The 17,873-nt window shown below is 33.3% G+C and overlaps 2 protein-coding genes across 2 annotated transcripts in view; one reads left to right on the top strand and one right to left on the bottom strand.

Moving 5' to 3' along the window:
• Window positions 1-3,587, bottom strand: part of LOC140052739 (uncharacterized) — a 63,944-nt gene extending 60,357 nt beyond the window's left edge. Inside the window, exons 1-2 of the mRNA XM_072098437.1 lie at window positions 3,529-3,587; window positions 319-416 (exon numbers count right to left, since the gene is read on the bottom strand). Of these exons, the coding sequence (XP_071954538.1) occupies window positions 319-369 (51 nt within the window). The 5' untranslated portion in view covers window positions 370-416; window positions 3,529-3,587. The remainder of the gene's footprint in view (window positions 1-318; window positions 417-3,528) is intronic.
• A 10,798-nt stretch (window positions 3,588-14,385) lies between these two features.
• LOC140052111 (unconventional myosin-IXb-like) overlaps window positions 14,386-17,873 on the top strand; it is a 70,473-nt gene continuing 66,985 nt past the window's right edge. Inside the window, exon 1 of the mRNA XM_072097527.1 lies at window positions 14,386-14,674. The gene's annotated coding sequence lies outside the window, so the exon portion shown is untranslated. The remainder of the gene's footprint in view (window positions 14,675-17,873) is intronic.

Below are 17,873 nucleotides of genomic sequence, written 5' to 3'. Positions count from 1 at the left end.
AGTTAAAGCACAATATAATATTAATTTCATTCATTTTGACCCAAGCGGAGGTATCATTATCCGTTTTAATTATTTTGTTGCTACCATGGAATAGCCCGACATTGATTGATTATTGAAATCACACCCCTGATCACTTGATCACGTGATAGCATATACGAACAAATTGAACATGAAAACTTCATGCATAAACGAATAATATAAGGTAAACGATTCTTTTCTTTCAAGCTAATATACATTAGAAGAACACGACAAAAAGGCAGAGGTGACCATAATCGGCGATATTATAGCATATTTGAATAATGATTATTAAAGACTTACCACCTGAGCAGCTGTAACAACTGCTAACGATAATAAAACGAAAACCTTCATATTGATGTTGCGTTCGCAAGCAACCTTATTCAGGCTTTCTTGCAATTCTAAAAACAAAAAGATATCACTTCTTAATCACGATATACCTATTTAATAAAAAAATTGGTTTAATCTAAATAGGATAGAAATACTTGTTTTATGACACATGTTAATGTAGATTTATTTTCATCAAGGGAAACTAATTTAATAATTGTCTGTTTACAATACTTGACAACTTTTATTGACAACGAGGCTTAAAATAATTTATGATACTGATAGAGCTGGTCCGATTGTCTATATTTTCGCTTGAGGTTCCCTGCTGTAGTGTCCCATTCTTTTCCCCCTTGTGAACATGTTTTATGTCCAGGGAGTCAAATATTGACTATTTTATATAGGAATTAATAGGACAAGAATGGTATGGTACCTTGCGCGAACATTTCATGCAGCCTGGTCATAATCCGAATGTCATTTTAAATTATTTTAGTTACTGGTATGTTTAGGAGCTTAAAACTCAGATTTGAATATAAATCTTTATATTATATTATTAGGTATAGAAGAACGAGTGTTTTGTTTAAATAGTTTGGTCTTAGAGGAATACAAGTAACATTAATAATTTATTAGAGCGTTCAAATTCGTTTAGAAGATTTGTCTGCTATATTAATTGTCGACTTCTATCCAGGGTATTTAATGACGTCACATGGGAGAAAATAACGAAGTTCATTGAAATGTCTTTCAGGAATAACGTCATTGGTATAGTTTTCAAGGTTTTTTAGAAAAGCCAACAGTTTTGTTAAACATGAGGTGATTGTTAACAAAGTTCAAAAGTTCCAAGAGACAATATTTAACATTGAATTTATTCCAGAAAAGTTCAAGTTTAAGTCAACATTTCCCCCGTATTTTTTAGAGAAGAGAATGCATATGGTTTTAGACTTGAATTAAGCTCAGTCTACACTATCAAACTAGTTTGACAAAGAAAGTTTGATGTGCCCAAATATGGTAATGATATGACATTGACATCATTATGTTTTCCATATATGGGCACATCATATTTGTTTGTATTTGATAGTGTAAACAACAGAGCTTTAGAATTAGAATGTGAAAACAGAAGTTTGCGACGGGAGTTTCAAGTCTGCAACGATAGTAATAATGGAAATACTGTCCTACTGAAGTTTTCTTGATATTAGGGATCCATGCCCCAAATTATTATTTATTTTATTTTATCATGCCGCTGTTTCAGCAATAGTGCACACAGTGTTACAGAACCGATAACAACATAAATAGAAGTTAGGATAATGAAATGAATGCATCAGAAAGTAAACTTGAGCCAGGACCGAAATATTTTGCAATGAAAGGTCACGACTTTTACATTAAAACAACCCAACATTTTAACTAATTTTGCGGTCATGTTGTATAGAGCTTAACCTTGTTTATTGGGTTTAACTCCTCAAAACAGGAAATAATATTGGACCAGAAATTATACTACAGATGTCTCCACCCACTTTCTTCAATTATAACACAGTTCTCATCACACACCCTGATAAGTTTGTGAATGAAAAGACGGGCTGAACATAGATAGAATTAGTATTGTAACGTATATTAAGATAATAATATCTAAGGCACCATCAAATGATTAGGTTTGATATCCAGATGATTATGTAAAATGCCGTCGGGTTAGGAATAAAGTTCTTATTTTAGAATAGGGGCCTACTGAGTTGAGAGAATCAAATTATCTTTTTTCGTTATGATTCTTTTTCCCGCTGTTCAGTATAAATGTTAAACTCTTAATCGAGTCTTTCATTTGTCGTTTTTTTTTTAGAATTTCATCAACGGTAATGTCCAATGTCGAAGAAGTTATAGAAAGTTGCAGGAACCCATTGTAGTAGAAATATTATTATTAATTTTATTGCACATTAAAAATATTATTACATTTGGTGGTCCAACGGCCAAATTGTATGTAAAATTACAAACTAGAAAAACACATCCAGCACAATACAACCATTCATTGTAAAAACTATATATCGTAATTGTAGTTTTTCGTCAGGGAGTTGAGTAATTAGATGTTTTTCCCTACTCTGACGTAATTTGTACTTTAGTCTAGAGGTATGAACGCCAGGCTAGTCATCTGGAGGTCGTGGGTTGGAGTCTCACCCGAGAACTACTTGCGAATTTTTTTGCTAGTATTCTCAAATGTACTTAGTATAAAGTACAAATTACGTCAGAGTAGGGCAAAACATCTAATTAATTATATATATCGTATTGACCATTGTTTATCAAACAATTGAAACAAATTTGCCATGTCAAGGCAATTAAATTGAATTGATTAAAAATGACAGTAAATATTGATAATTAAGTTTTCATAATTTATTTTAATTTAGACTTATAAATTGTTGTCCACTGAATTTTGATTAAACATTGAAATTCTTGTTCCATATTAATTGTGTCTTTAAACAAATGAGAAAAAGTAGTCTAATAGAAAGGAAGCAGAAGCAACGAGAGAAGAAAAAAGTTTGATTTAAAATGTAAAAAAAAAATAATTTCAATTTTTACAGAAAATACTTTAAATGAAGATCTAAAACTTTAGTTTATAAACTTTGGCACGAAAAGCTTTCAAAAGTTTAGACCAGTTGTAGAAACTTCGGCAAACTGTAAACACTAGCAAATTTGACAGTATTTACTTTTGTTTGAAAACTCAAGCAGTTGCTTATCTACACTTATACTTGGGGTTGTCATTTGGTCCATTCGGGGAATAACATCACCGCAAAGACTGTTAACTATTCAATTTGCTGAGTTTTTCAGTCAGAAAGTAAACTAATTTTTGTAAACTGGTTTTCTGCAGTTTGCCTAACTGGTTTACACTGCAAACGTTGAAAAAAGGTATCTCAGAGAGTTTGCTAGTGTATACCACCGGGCCATGCACATAGTTTACCGAGGTTTATGAACTCAGTGAATCAAATAACAGTCTTTGTAATCAAAAAATTGTCGCTAGTAGCTTATAGACAGGCAATACCAACTCGCAGTTGCAAACTAAAGTTGGCTATTATAATACAAACTTATGAAAATTATATATTTCATTACACACATTTGCTATATTTAAAACCCACATGTGAAAATCATTGGAACACCAAGAATAAACTACATAAATTTGTCTAGTTTTATCATAGAAGTAAAAAAAGTACTTACGAATATAAAACGAGCAAAATGTTGAAGAAGTTCCTTGATAAAACCTCACTCAATAACAGGTTTCCCAGTACAGAATCAGTGTCGAAATCTTCTCTTATAAACTTCAAGAGTTACACATCTACGGTTTTGATTGGCTAATATTTTGGAATCATCCATTATAGTTTCTAAACTTTTTATCGTATGATAATTAATAAATCACGGATAACCAAAGAAAGTTGCTGACGTTTCAGTTTTCAAATTTTGAACTTTAATCAACTGAATATAAATGCAAGAAACTGGTTTCCATCTAAAAGTTAGTTGCTGTGTGTGTAAGAATTTTCTTGAAAGTTCGATCAGCATAACTTAATATGCATTTAATAAAATAAGCGTTTTTCCGTGATAATGTAAGCAGAGTTGCTTAGTGTTTCGAGTTTATTACATTATGATCAATGTGAAGAATATACTGATTATTATTTAATATTATTTAAAATCATGAAAAAGAGGATACAACAAATGAATATGTTATATCGTCACCAGATTAACGTTGCTGTATTAACACATATGGCATAGTTCTTCTCAATATTAATGATACTTAGCCAAGATACAGAAAGGGAAATGTGCGTCTGTGTATCAGGGAAGACTTGGTTGAGGAACATCATAGTTCCTATGATACGGGCACCACGGACTTCAGGCTAATTTGTGTGATTAAATCCCCGCTGAACGTAAGGTTGGGAGAACTACCAGAACCATAGTGTTGCATGCAATTATCCAGAATATCCAGGTCAGTCATAATGACGAAAAGCGCTTCATATCCAGGTCAGCTACAGATGAAAAGATATATAGATATTAGATAGATAACATGTGTTGGATCCAACTAAAAACAATCATAAGAATTGCAATATGTTTCTTGACATTTTGATGTGTATAATTATATTCGAAATAATTGGTGAAATGTATAACTCGTAAAATAGCCTCTCGCGTTTATTGTAAACATGGCATGATTTAAGGACATGACCTTGTAACCCACATTTCAACATGTTGTTGAGTAACATATTTGTATTAGACCTATCTTTAATAATGCTTTATTTATAATTTACCACCACCACATATTACATTGATTTAGACTCATGGAGAAATCTCATTGAATAAACAGTTTCAAATTGGTCCACGTGTTAGGCCCTACATTGAATATCAGTAGGTCTGGCTTACTGCTGTTTTACAGGAATACTATAGTTAGAGTAAAGTAGGCCTGGCTGTTTTAGTTTGATCAATAAAATAAATTGCAAAGCCACTAACGTACATTTATTTTCTGAATAAAAAAAAATGTAAAATATATCAAACCAATGATGGCAATGATAAATGTCAACAGAATAAGGATGCCTGCAGGTGACGGAGAGGATGTGTAGGACGATACAAACGTCGGTTAAAATGATATGAATACCCGTAAATAGACAATTCTAATAATATAATTGTTGTTGTTTGTGTATTTCTACTTATACTTTTCCAACTTTTAAAATGGAGAACGATGGAATTGGTTATAGGTGATGTTGAAGGTGTTACTTCTACTTCTCTTACATAACATGAACAGGTGATAGCCGTTTTAGGCTGATGTTGAAGAAATTATACATTTGTGTACTTCATGTAATGAAAGACCGAACCAAATGCAAAACATCTTCTTTATAAATGCTGCTCTTGATTGACGGTTTAAAGATTGACTACATATTGTTGGATAAGGTCATGATCTTCTTACCTTTAAGTGTAACTTATTCGGAAAAAATGAATTGTTAACAGCCGCATCACTTGACTTCCATCAAAGTCATACAAAGTTTGCAGTTCAAATCGATCTAATAATAGGCCAGAATTTTGCTGACTTAGAAGCTTTTTTATGGCTCTTGCTTCGTTCACATTTAATATTAAGATTATTTCTATTCAATGCATGTTTAATAGATAACAGATAAATAGAAAAAACAAGTAGAAAAAAAAATATAAAAAACATTATTTCAGCAAACAGATAGAATATTCATATATACTGTATCATTACATGTTATTTTAATGAATGTATTAAAATGCACGTATATAGTATTATACGTGTTATAGCGTATAATGTACGTATTGGAATAAATATTATAATGTAGTTGTTTGTTTGAATACCGTAAATCCTCTAATTGTAACCCTGGGTTAATATTCTTTAATTGTTTTTTAAGGTGGGTTACTATTAGAAGGGGTGGGGGGAGGTTACTATTAGAGTAGTGGGTTACTATATTACTAATTTAAAAATATTAGGCACATGAAAATAGTAACCCACCCTCAACTTTCCCAGTCAGCAACTCATAGCAAAATAATAAAACAATACGAATAAACAAATTTGGTTGTTGAACTCTTTATGTAAAACTTTATTTTATAAACTAAAAGACACTCAATCCTCCCCACTCCCGAGATCAACATGCATTATCTCCTTATTTTCAAAATATGGCTGCATCATTAGTTTTTGTTACTCTACTCCCAAGGGTTACTATTAGAGTGGGTTATTATTATAGATTGACTTATAAGGTGGGTAGTATTAGAAGGTGGGTTACTATTAGAGTGTGGGTTAGAAGATTTACGGTACTTACGAATAAGTTAATTCAACATTTCTTAATTTCTATCAATAGTAAAAATACAATAAAAAAAATGGTAATATATAATAATGAAACAATACAGCAATACTATTAATAGAAGATCTTACAAAAAAGAAAGTATAGCGGACCTGTATTTACTGACCAAAATAACTATAGACTAACTAACAAGAAAAGAAGCAATAAAAGTGGGTCTTTTGAACTTTAAAATGTTCTTATAGAGAGAGAGGGTATCATAATATTAGTGAGTAATGAATTGTAGGTAATAGTATATTCATTAACAAAAATCTTAAAATAAATAAGATAATGTTAACTTGAAAATGTGATTTTTTTTTTAGTGTACAGTTAAAAGTGACAACCTGTAACAAGTGACAAACATTCGAAATGTGTGTGCTTCACAATGTCCCTGTTGATATACACTATCTCTGTCGTTCTAGTTTTTGGTATATATTGGTAATTACAATGTACACAAATTGAGTGATTTTATATTGGTTTATCAATTAATAGCATATTTACCGATATTGATCGAGCTTGGTGGTGATAAAGGTCTTCCAAATGAACGTGGCGGCCACCAGGATTATTATCATTTATCAACATTGATGGTCACGTCTACGGCTTTCCTGACCTCATAAAAAGAATAACAACACAAAGAACAAAAACCTTTGCAATAACAATAAACAGTTGAAAGAGTTTTATAACACGAATTTCTTTAATTAAATCATTATTTTTATCATTGATTATCTTTTTCCTTTTGTATAGTTTTATGTGTTATTCCGAGTTTTAAAATAGTAGTCATTGTAATTCTAAATCAAGGGTAAATATTTGTTAAAGTCGATAATTGTTTACCTACACATATAATTAGTTTCAAATACAAAACACTATAGTCTCCTGTCCGAACTGTATGCTACTTGGTGAAGTTGTTTGTCAGGTAATATTACAGATTTACCAGACCTAAACAAAACAGGTATCTAGATAAAAACCATTTAACTTTACTTCCAGCCATTTTGTCACAAAATATCTAATTATACAAAATATAAATGTGTATTTTCTAGGCTGGAGAAAACAGAGAATTACCCGTTGCTCCACAAAGTTGACGACTGAATAGCTGACGTACAGTCTTTTTATATGCGTTTCATATTACGTAATTCGTCGTGGCGTCATAACTATGCATATTCATGAACGTCATATGGGAACGAAAGCTTGTATTAACATTTTAATAAACAAGATGACCGGTAGCTCAGTCGACTGAGCGTCGTGTTAACAACACGAATGTCGTGGATTCGAATCCCACGCTTCTATGGTGGAATAGAGTTAAAGCTATGCGAGCTACTGTTTTTTTGTGGTCCCCATTTCCATCATATCATGAAGCGGCAACATCAATGCATCTGATGTCATGGAAACGACCTCAAGGCTGTGACAGGGCCTTAATGCGCACACTATAACATTATTTTTCAGTGGCATCCTTTGATTTTTTTTTATCCTTTTATGTTTAGCGCCCTCAAACGTATAAAAAACGTTATAATGCCAGAAAATTAGAAACAAAATAGTTAAGTTGGCCTTTAGAACATTTGTAAAGATCAGCTGTCTAGGCCAACTTCAAAGTTGGACTATCCGCCGTCGGACTAGGATATGCATAAAAATGAAGCTGAACTTGCTTCTGGATAGAAAATTAATTAGGCTTTTTGTGTGGCTCGCGCTGTATTTTTATAATATATGTTGCTGAATCCCGTCATGGCCGCATGGATTGCATGCATTTGTATTCCTCGCTGGCTCGTACTTTAGCAACACTTACGGTGTAGGGCTGGTCCTGCTTATTTATTTCTTTTTATATTCAAAAGAAAGTAGGTACTGAATATATATTATACATTTCGTTTCCATATTTCAAATTTAGGTGTAATTTCCGGGGACCTGCATCTCTATTTCTCAAATACAATCTTATTTATAAGCTTATTGGGCTATCTTGGAAAATCTTTACTGTATTATTAGATGTATTTATTTTTAATGTCAGTAATTAATATTTTCACTTTGTATGTATTTCTTTATGATTTTCCAAAACAATGTACACATACACAATATAATCGACAATAATACTAGTTGTAGGCCTATAATTGATGATCATGCAAGAGTATCTATACCTGAAGTATAATCGAGATTACACGAGTCCTCCGGAGGTGAGAATCAATATGCATTTTGTTGGCTGTGGCTAATCATTGTGGATGGGTTTCGTCCGTTAGGAAATACTGAGTCGGGCTAATTATAATATATATATATTTTTTTGTAATTTCGAAAGATAAGTAAAAACTCAACTTAAAATATTTAACATTGTAACGTTAAATAATGCAACTTTTATTGTACAATACAACATATACAAATTGTTGTACTACAGTGCTATACTAATCTATAGTACCCTGTGACGGACCATGAATCTATGTGACTTGTAATGTAATGAAACTATGTTACGAAGGGCATGGGCAACTTATTGTAGTTACAAGAATAACTTACAATAGGGAGGGAACCCTTGCATAATCATCAATTATACTTCATCCTCCTTCGGTTTCGAATCAATATGCGACTTTGTAGCTAAACTTAACAATGCTCTCGCCACTACTGTATTAGATGTGGGTTTATGATAAAATCGATTAAAAGTAGTATCGGATTTCCAATCCGCAGTATCTTGTATATCTTTCATCGACACACCTAATCTACGAGAGGTAGATGCACCACGTGCATGTCCGTATTACCCATTCCCATCATTTCCACCATCCATCTTGTAATCGTAGATGAGGTTACCTTACGGTGAGGTTTCTGGTGACTTATAAATACTTTTTTCTCAGAACCTTTAATGATCTTTGTTCTGAGTAAATACTTTGAGGTGGCTTCAACCGGGCATAAACGCTTATCGTCCAACGCCTCAATGTCCATGTCCCTTATAGACCGTAGGCCTACTCCAGCCTAGATTGTTTTAAGAGTGGATGATGGTACAAATTTCAAATTACTTGAAGATGTGACCAAACTTTCAAGATTGATATAAACTAAGAAAGATACGCGTCCTGTCGAGCTAATAATAAGACTGCCTTTAAAGTTAACAATTTTAACGACAGTGAATCACAGTGTAGTTATTTTTTGTCGCGTTTCATGCAATTTATTTAGTAAAAAATTGCCGTCTAAACAGTTCGCTTCATCAACCGGGCACAACCGGGCGTGTTGTTGATTACGCGTTTTTCACGAAGGATAGTTTAATAATATTTCTATATTTAACTTGTTTCTGAAAAAAAAAGTTAAATAAATTTAAAATTGTATCCTATTAATAACATGTATTTATACTAATTTATATCATAAAAACATTACTTAATTTACCGGGCGTAGATTAGTACGCGGCAATGGCAAAGAATAGGCCATGCTGAGTAAATGCTTAGTTGTTTTTGTTTTTTTGTTTTGCTGTTCGGCCTTTCTTTGTAGAAGTGAATGTACACTAGTTTGTTATTAACTATGTTTTATAAAATGTTTTATAATTGTAAAATTTATTATCATAATTCTACTTAATGTGACATGTATAATATTAAATCAAGTCTTTTTTAGTCTGTATACATCTGATTGCGGGCATCACTCTCTGTTACAAATTTCTAATGCAAAAATCCCGGATATTCATTCTTGTGTTATATATTCTTTGAGGCTAGTTAACTTTTAAAAACTGGTGGTGGCGCTGCGCATTATTGATTCGAAACCGAAGGAGGATGAAGTTGTTTAATCTTAATTTATTTAAAATACTGTATTGTTAATACATAGATAGGGCACTGACTAAACACATACGTAATTTGATACAAATTTAAAATTCTTGTTTTTTATTGCTGTTTCCATTGTATGTATATTCTATGGTACAATATAAATGTGTAGGTAAATTTCCATTTTGTTGATCTAATAAATACTGCGAGAAAAATAAATAAAATATTAGTACGTTTCGCAAATGCTCTGTTTTTTTTCAACGTAGAAAAGTACCTTTAATTGAAAGAAATTTGCATTCTAATTATTACAAGATTTTAGTATCAGTTATTTTTAGTCGCATGCAACTCTACAGCTCACTGTGTTGGTCGGTTGGTCGGTAAACACTAACTTGAGCACGCGACTGCAGCCAATGGCCTTTTTTCTAGACTCTTGACTAACAGTATAAGTTTTTAATTTTGAAGATATATTGTCCTCCTGAAAAAAAAAATTTTTTAAAACATTTTAATGTCACATCATAATAGTTATTCACTTTGACCAAAAATTGAATTGGCAAAAAAATTATTTACCTGAAAAAACTGTAATTTTTAATCAAATTCTGTCAGACGATCAGTTTATTCTATTTTTTTAAATAAATATGTGAAATCATATTTTTTTCTATGCAATTGAATAACTTTTTTTCCTCAACAGAAAAAAAACCCCAATGAATGAGAATTGAATACCTTTATTAAAACTGAAAAATAGCCTATTAAAAGACTGATTTTATAAATCTTTATTGTTCATATTTGGGATGGTACATCATTTACTCAAAATTGTCATTAGCCTACAATATTATTATTATTAATATGAATTTAATGTAAAAAAGGAATAAAAACACTTGGTAGGGCAACTTGTATCGAAAATTCACAACTTTTAAGATTTGAGGCCATTTGAAATTTGACCTTGGACCTCAGATAATGTCCGATTTCTAAGAACTTGTAAACTATACTTCCAGAAAACACTAACATAATGGAAAATGAAGTACTAGTTTCTATTCACGTTTAATAGAAACATATGCATTTAACTCCATACCATTGGAGTTAGTTAAAAATAATAGATCTGGACCTACAGTCTGTACAGTATATGACATTTTACCATATTTTGTATATTAACTGCTTGTGTCTTAATTCAACATTACACTTGGATCAGATTATAAACCTCTTTTTGGTGAATCTAGCATCATCCACTTTTTCGTATATACACAACATATGAAATATTCAATCTGGTCTGAGTAAATCGCAATACGCGTTGCCCCTTCTCAGTCTTGAAAATTGTAAGGAGGATCATTCATTATGTTTGGCGCTAATCTTTTCTAAAAAAATCAGCAATCATATGAAAACATACCACCAACTAAAGAAGCCCTGAACATATTAAACCCTATTTCACTGTTCCCTCTTCCCGGTCTGCCTATCATCAAGCTGGTTGTATTTGGGCCAATATTCTAAGTCCATCTGTTAAAGTCCATTTAAACATTGTTCTGATTATTCAGTCATACAGACTTAGCTTCTCTCACCCCACATATATTTTTTGGGTATGCTCCCCCACCCCTTATTTTCAATGCAAAACCACATGATGTTTATATGTATTTGCTGTAATGTTGATTACGAGTGCAATTTCTTGTAGTAGGCGTATAGTAGTTTTCTCATATTTTTTTAAACAATTATTATTAGGTGAATTTGCCAAGGCCGGTGTTGTTGATTATACAAAACATTTTAAACAAAATTTATCTTGTACAGCTGGAACCATTACTCCTATAGAGAATGCTGGGTTCAACATTGTAGGAATGTAATTTTTATCTTCGCACATAACTTTGTAGGCTACATTATGCAATATGTGTAATAAAAGGGAACCACAGTAATAACACCATTAGTTAACATGCATCTTTACAGTACGTTCTTTGCCGTAGCCTTTTTAAACCTTCTGTATATAGTCAGGGACAGGGATTTTTAGTACTGGCCTATTAAAAGTTTGATTTTTGTTTACCTCAGTCTAAACCATAGTGAGATAGTAATGTCTTTTTCACCAAGTCCATCAATCCCAAAACACAGTAACTAAGTACTAGTTCAAAAGTAACTGAAGTTATTTGTTCGTATCTGTTGTTTTCTTTTCGGATAAACTGTGGACACGTACAATATAGATTATAATCATTAGTCTCCTCAATTAAATTCTTTGACATGACTATATTGATGTGTAAACCGATAAAAACATGGTCGGTACGTGCAGGTGCTCTTTAAGTTACCATGTAGTAATTTGTGCAGATTTTGCTCATCAATGGTCTAGAATGTGACCAGCTACCTTGTCAAATAAGGATGGAACTCTTACAAATAACTTTACTAAACTAAACAGTATTTATAGGTCTTGCCACTTATACTTGCCGAAAAACATAAGAGGGTGGCAGGTTTGGATAGATATAGGTCTATGGCATTGTTTTGTCATTTTCTTTGATTGTAACATCTTTCTTCAGTTGATAAAATTGTTTCACTTTTTGTACTGACTAAACCGAGCCCAGCCTGTAGATTTTTTTAGACTTTAGACAACATCTTACTGCGGCTACAGTTGCCTTTAAAGGCCAGGTGCGGTAATTTATATTGCTCATACATCCATTCCAATAATTATCGATCTGAGTATAAGCACTTTCTTATCAGTTCAAATTACACAGTAAATTCTCTATTCCTTTGTAACAAATGTTGTAAATAGAAAGGCATTTTAAAATAACTATGAAAAAAAATAAACGATGTGGTTAAAAATGTTATCAGATGACTAAATATAGGTAATATAACTAACTTGTAATAATAGTAATAATCCCACCAAGTGACTACCAGGAACAATCCGCCATTTTCTCACAAAATACAGTATCTAAATTTTAATATATATTTAAATCGTAATTGAGTTACACTCAAATTTAAAAGATGAGGGCTGAGAAAACGGGACCAGTGGTCCTACTCTATCTTATACTGGACGCCTAAGGATGTACCCTTGTAAAATCCCATCAAGTGACTCCCAGGAACAATCCGCCATTTTCTCACAAATACAGTATGAAATTTTACTATATATCAAAAATTATTAATTGATTTATATTACTATCAAATTTAAAAGACAAGGGATGAGTAAACGGGACCAGTGGTCCTACTCTATCTTATACTGGACGACTAAGGAGGTACCTTAGTATAATTCCACCAGGTGACTCGCCCAGGAGCAATCCACCGTTTTCAGTATCAAATTTCACTAGGCCTATATTAAAAATCGTAATTGCGTTACACTCAAATTTAAAAGATGAGGTCTGAGTAAACGGGATCAGTGGTTCTACTCTAATATACTGGACGATTAAGGATGTATAATCCCACCAAGTGACTACCAGGAACAATCCTCCATTTTCTCACAAATACAGTGTCAAATTTCACTATATTTTAAAAATTGTAATTGAGTTACACTCAAATTTTAAAGATGCAGACTGCTGAGTAAACGGGACGACCAGTGGTCCTACTCTAACTTATACTGAACGACTAAGGAGGTACCCTTGTATAATCCCACCAAGGACTACCAGGAACAATCCGCCATTTTCTCACAATTACAGTATCAATTTTCACTATATTTAAAAATATTAATCGTAATTGAGTTACACTCAAATTATAAAGATGAGGGCTGAGTAAACAGGACCAGTGGTCCTACTCTAACTTATACTGAAGGACTAAGGAGGTACTCCAGTATAATCCCACCTAGTGACTTCCAGGTACAATCCGTTATTTTTACAAAAACAGTATCAAATTTCACTATATATTAAACATCTTAATTGAGTTACACTCAGCTTTTAGAGATGAGGGCTGAGTAAACTGGACCTGTGGTCCTACTCTAACTTATGCTGGACGAATAAGGAGGTACCCTAGTATAATCCCACAAAGTGACTTCCAAGAACAATTCGCTATTTTCTCACAAATAGAGTATCAAATTTTAATATATTTAAAAAATCGTAATTGAGTTACACTCACAAATTTAAAGATGAGGGCTGTGCAAACGGAACCAGTGGTCCTACTCTAACTTATACTGAACGACTAAGGAGGTACCCTAGTATAATCCCACCAAGTGACTCTCATGAACAACCCGCCATTTTCTCACAAACAGTATCAAATTTCACTATTATTTTAAAATATGTGATCGAGATACACTAAAATTTAAAAGACGAGGGATGTATAAACGGGACCAATGGTCCTACTCTAACTTATACTGGACACTAATGTGTATATTAAAAATCGTAATTGAGTTACACTAAAATTTTAAAGTTGAGGGCTGAGTAAACGGGACCAGTGGTCCTACTCTAACTTATACTGGACGAATAAGGAGGTACCCTAGTATAATCCCACAAAGTGATTTCTAAAAACAATTCGCCATTTTTTAGTTTACCGACCAACCGACCGACCGGCCAACCGACCGGCCAACCGACTGACCGACCAGCCAACCGACCGACATAGTGAGCTAGCTTAAGACTAAAACAACTGTAAGGAAACATTATAATTGCTCTGCTGGGAAACAAAACATATAAGCGCCCTCAATTACTTGCTTTCTCTCCTCTTTTTTTGCTGCAGTGTGGTTGGTGCGGTGTGTGTGTACGTCGTACGTATGTTTTGATGATGAACACCACCACCACACCGTGTGTGTGCTCTGGTGGGAGACTTCTTCCGGGATTCGACACAGCTTCGTTCGTCGTTATAACCAATTGCTATTTGGAAGGCTAAAAGAAGTAGAAAGAACACACTTTTAACATGTTTAAGAAATAGTTGTTGTGATATTTTTTAAAGGTATGCTACGTATTAAAAGGTCTATTTAATATCTAAAAAAATGTTTTGTTTCAGGTGGTAAATTTGCTTCATAAAAGCTTTTGCTGTATGTAAGTTGTAGTAGGGGCATCCGTTGTAGGCATAGGCCTAGCCTAGGCCTAGAATGAGCCTTCCGCCTAGGAGGTCCTGGGCCTAGAGGGTTACATATCATTTCGGTCGCGTTTCGAATCGGTCGCGTATATGGCATGTCAAATGTTCCTTATGTATATTTTTCTTTGCTTACCGTATTCATCCAGAGGGTCGTACCTTATTTGCGACATGATTCAACGAGGGAAAAAGGTAGGTACAATAATACAAAAACATTATTTTTTTTAGTTGCAAACCATACTATTACTAGGCTTCCATTGGTGCAACAAAGAGACGAAAAATGCGATATTATAGGTTATTTACCCAATATAGGCCTATATATTATTATTAATATTCTGGAAAAATTAGCTTAAATAATTATACGTTGTAGCTAAAGATATGGTACCGTATCCATACTTCTAAAAACTAAAGCTACGGTAATTTATAGAGTAAACACTGAATCAGAATGGTGGCCTAAAAACATACAGGACAAATCATTGTCGGGAAAGCCTTGCCGCCAGGCAGTGTATGATTAAATATAGGGAGGTACTGTAGATCGACGGCCTTCCATTTTTGTGGTCATATTTCCAGTACTTGTCGTCAATGCAGATGTGGGGTTTGCTATGTTTTTTTGGAGGTTTGCGGGGTTTAGCAATCATTTTTGACCAAAAAATGATGTTTTACCCCAAAAATAAGTTAATAGTTAACAGTAGAAATTTAATATTTTTTTTACATGGATATACCCAGTGGGTCGTACACTACAGTGGCGGATCTAGGATCTGACGAGAGGGGGTGGCCACGGTAGTGGGAAACGAGCGGGGGAGGGTTTGGGAGGGGGTGTCCCCCTCCTGAGGCTCCAAAAAATTTTGAAAAAATAGATGCTTACACACTGTTTAATAGGCTAGAGAAACTGTTTCCATCACACTTAATAACAAATATTACATAATGTAAATTTAAATACATCCTTCCTAAATACTGTACGGATCTTTTTCGACGAACTAATAATAAACTTTGATCGAAAAACCTTCAAACAAAATGAACATTTGGTAATGCGGTACTCCGAAAATGCCTCGATAGAGTGCATGTGTTGTGTACCGTGTTTTGGTGGTCTGTTAACCTCAGAGATATATACCCTACAGCCGGGTGAATAACTCAATGTAATTTGGTATACAATGATTGCAGTAATCGCCGTGTCTATAACACAAATCAAAAAACGCCAAATACGCCACATACTTTTTTCGGCCGTCCCGTGTGTACATACAAGACATTTCATGTTTATTTTATGCCTATAAAATAATAAAAGAACACCATGTTTCTCGTTTATTTTTATCGTTTATACTGCATACCATAATATTATACAAAAAACTTTCATGCGCGAGAAAAAAGTTCCCGATATTACACTCCACTCAGGGGTGTAAATATACCACGCTAACGCTTGTGCACACACGGACCAGGGCGGCGGAAATTAACTGCAATGGAAAATGGTGTATTTTGGAGAGTGATGACGTCAGCATTCACACGAGAAGCGAGCTTGACAACGTGACGCTGGTAGTTTTAGGAGTGCGTGTGTTTTGAAAATGGGTATTTTCCGAAGATTGTAAATCGTGTTTTCTTTTTAAACTCTTGAATTCATAATAGTAATTGAACTCTTAGCTCTTTCACTGTGTAGGCCTATTTACACACAACTATTAATGCTAACCCTAGCTGTAGTAGGGCCTAGCTAGGCCTACTCTTCTTAATTAAAAGATTAATCTACGTCTAGCGACGGTCAATCGCGATTAGGTTGCATCTTTTTTTTTTTTTTTTGAGAATTAAGGGGGGTGGCTAGCCACCCTATTCACCCCCCCTAGATCCGCCACTGCACTACATGATTCAATCACTTTTTTTAGGTTTGCGGAGTTTAGCAACACCGAAACACCAACATATAAAATGTTCAACTCGGTAAATAATTTGTGAATTCGTTTGCCACACATAGTGGCGTTATCAAAATGAAACACGAAAATAACAATTTAAGGAAATTATCTCAGCAACAACATTTTAACATGTACAGTACAAGAAAATTGAATATGTAAAATATATTTTATATTCGGATGGCCATACGATGACGTCATAACATCCGAGAGGTAACAATGTTGTATGAATTCATATCTACAATTTACAGTATCTACTTGCATTATAAGATTGAGGGGTTACGGTGATCCTGAGGAGCTATAATTGTAGATTCAAATTACTATTTTGAACTATTAGCTCTTACCGTATTTAATAGGCATAATTTTGACAATTTACTTTGTAACTTTATATGATGTCATTTCAAGTTGAAATCGTCTATTTTTTTAAAAAATTACTAGAAAAACCTGGAAAAATATAATTCAAGTGAAAAAAACATGTTTTTTATACTCCGAGCGCACTGTACGAGTAAAAAAATGTTGTACGTGGGAATTTTTTACCAGGACAATGTGTAGTAGGAGTGCGTGTGTTTTGAAAATAACCGAGTTGTGGGTATATTTTCCAAAGATTTTAAATCAAATGTTTTCTTTTTAAACTCTTGAATGGCTCTTTCACTATGTAGGCCTATTTACACAACTATAGTATAATGCTAACCCTAGCTCTAGGCCTACCCTTCTTAATTAAAAGGGTCAGGTGCGTCGAATCGATGTCTAGCGACAGTCGCTGGGGTTGGTTGTATCATTTTTTTTAAGGGGGTTGCTAGCCACCATATTCATCCCCCTAAATCTGCCATGGTTATCCAACCCCAAAATGATTTTAGGGTAAATTCATTGCAGATATTTTTTCAATTATCTTTGTTGACAACAAAAATATTATTTTTCTCAGATTACCCGTTTTACGGTGGATATGACATGATTTCACAAAAATACTAAAGTAATTAAGCTCCAAAAAGTAAAATTGTTAAAATTTCATATATTTTGTTCCATGATTTTAGTAAAAGTATTGTAATGTTATATACTTCATTTGAAATTTTGGACCTGACAGTACAAAAGTTACACCACTGATTGTGAAAATGACCATATTTATCATTTCAAACTCTGTTAAACAAGTATTAAGGTTTAGAATTTGCAGCATGTTTTTAAATAGC

This window comes from Antedon mediterranea, chromosome 6 (genome assembly GCF_964355755.1).
Source record: "Antedon mediterranea chromosome 6, ecAntMedi1.1, whole genome shotgun sequence".
NCBI lineage: Eukaryota > Metazoa > Echinodermata > Crinoidea > Comatulida > Antedonidae > Antedon > Antedon mediterranea.
Note: the sequence above shows the minus strand (reverse complement) of the source record. Positions and strands in the feature narration are given on the sequence as shown.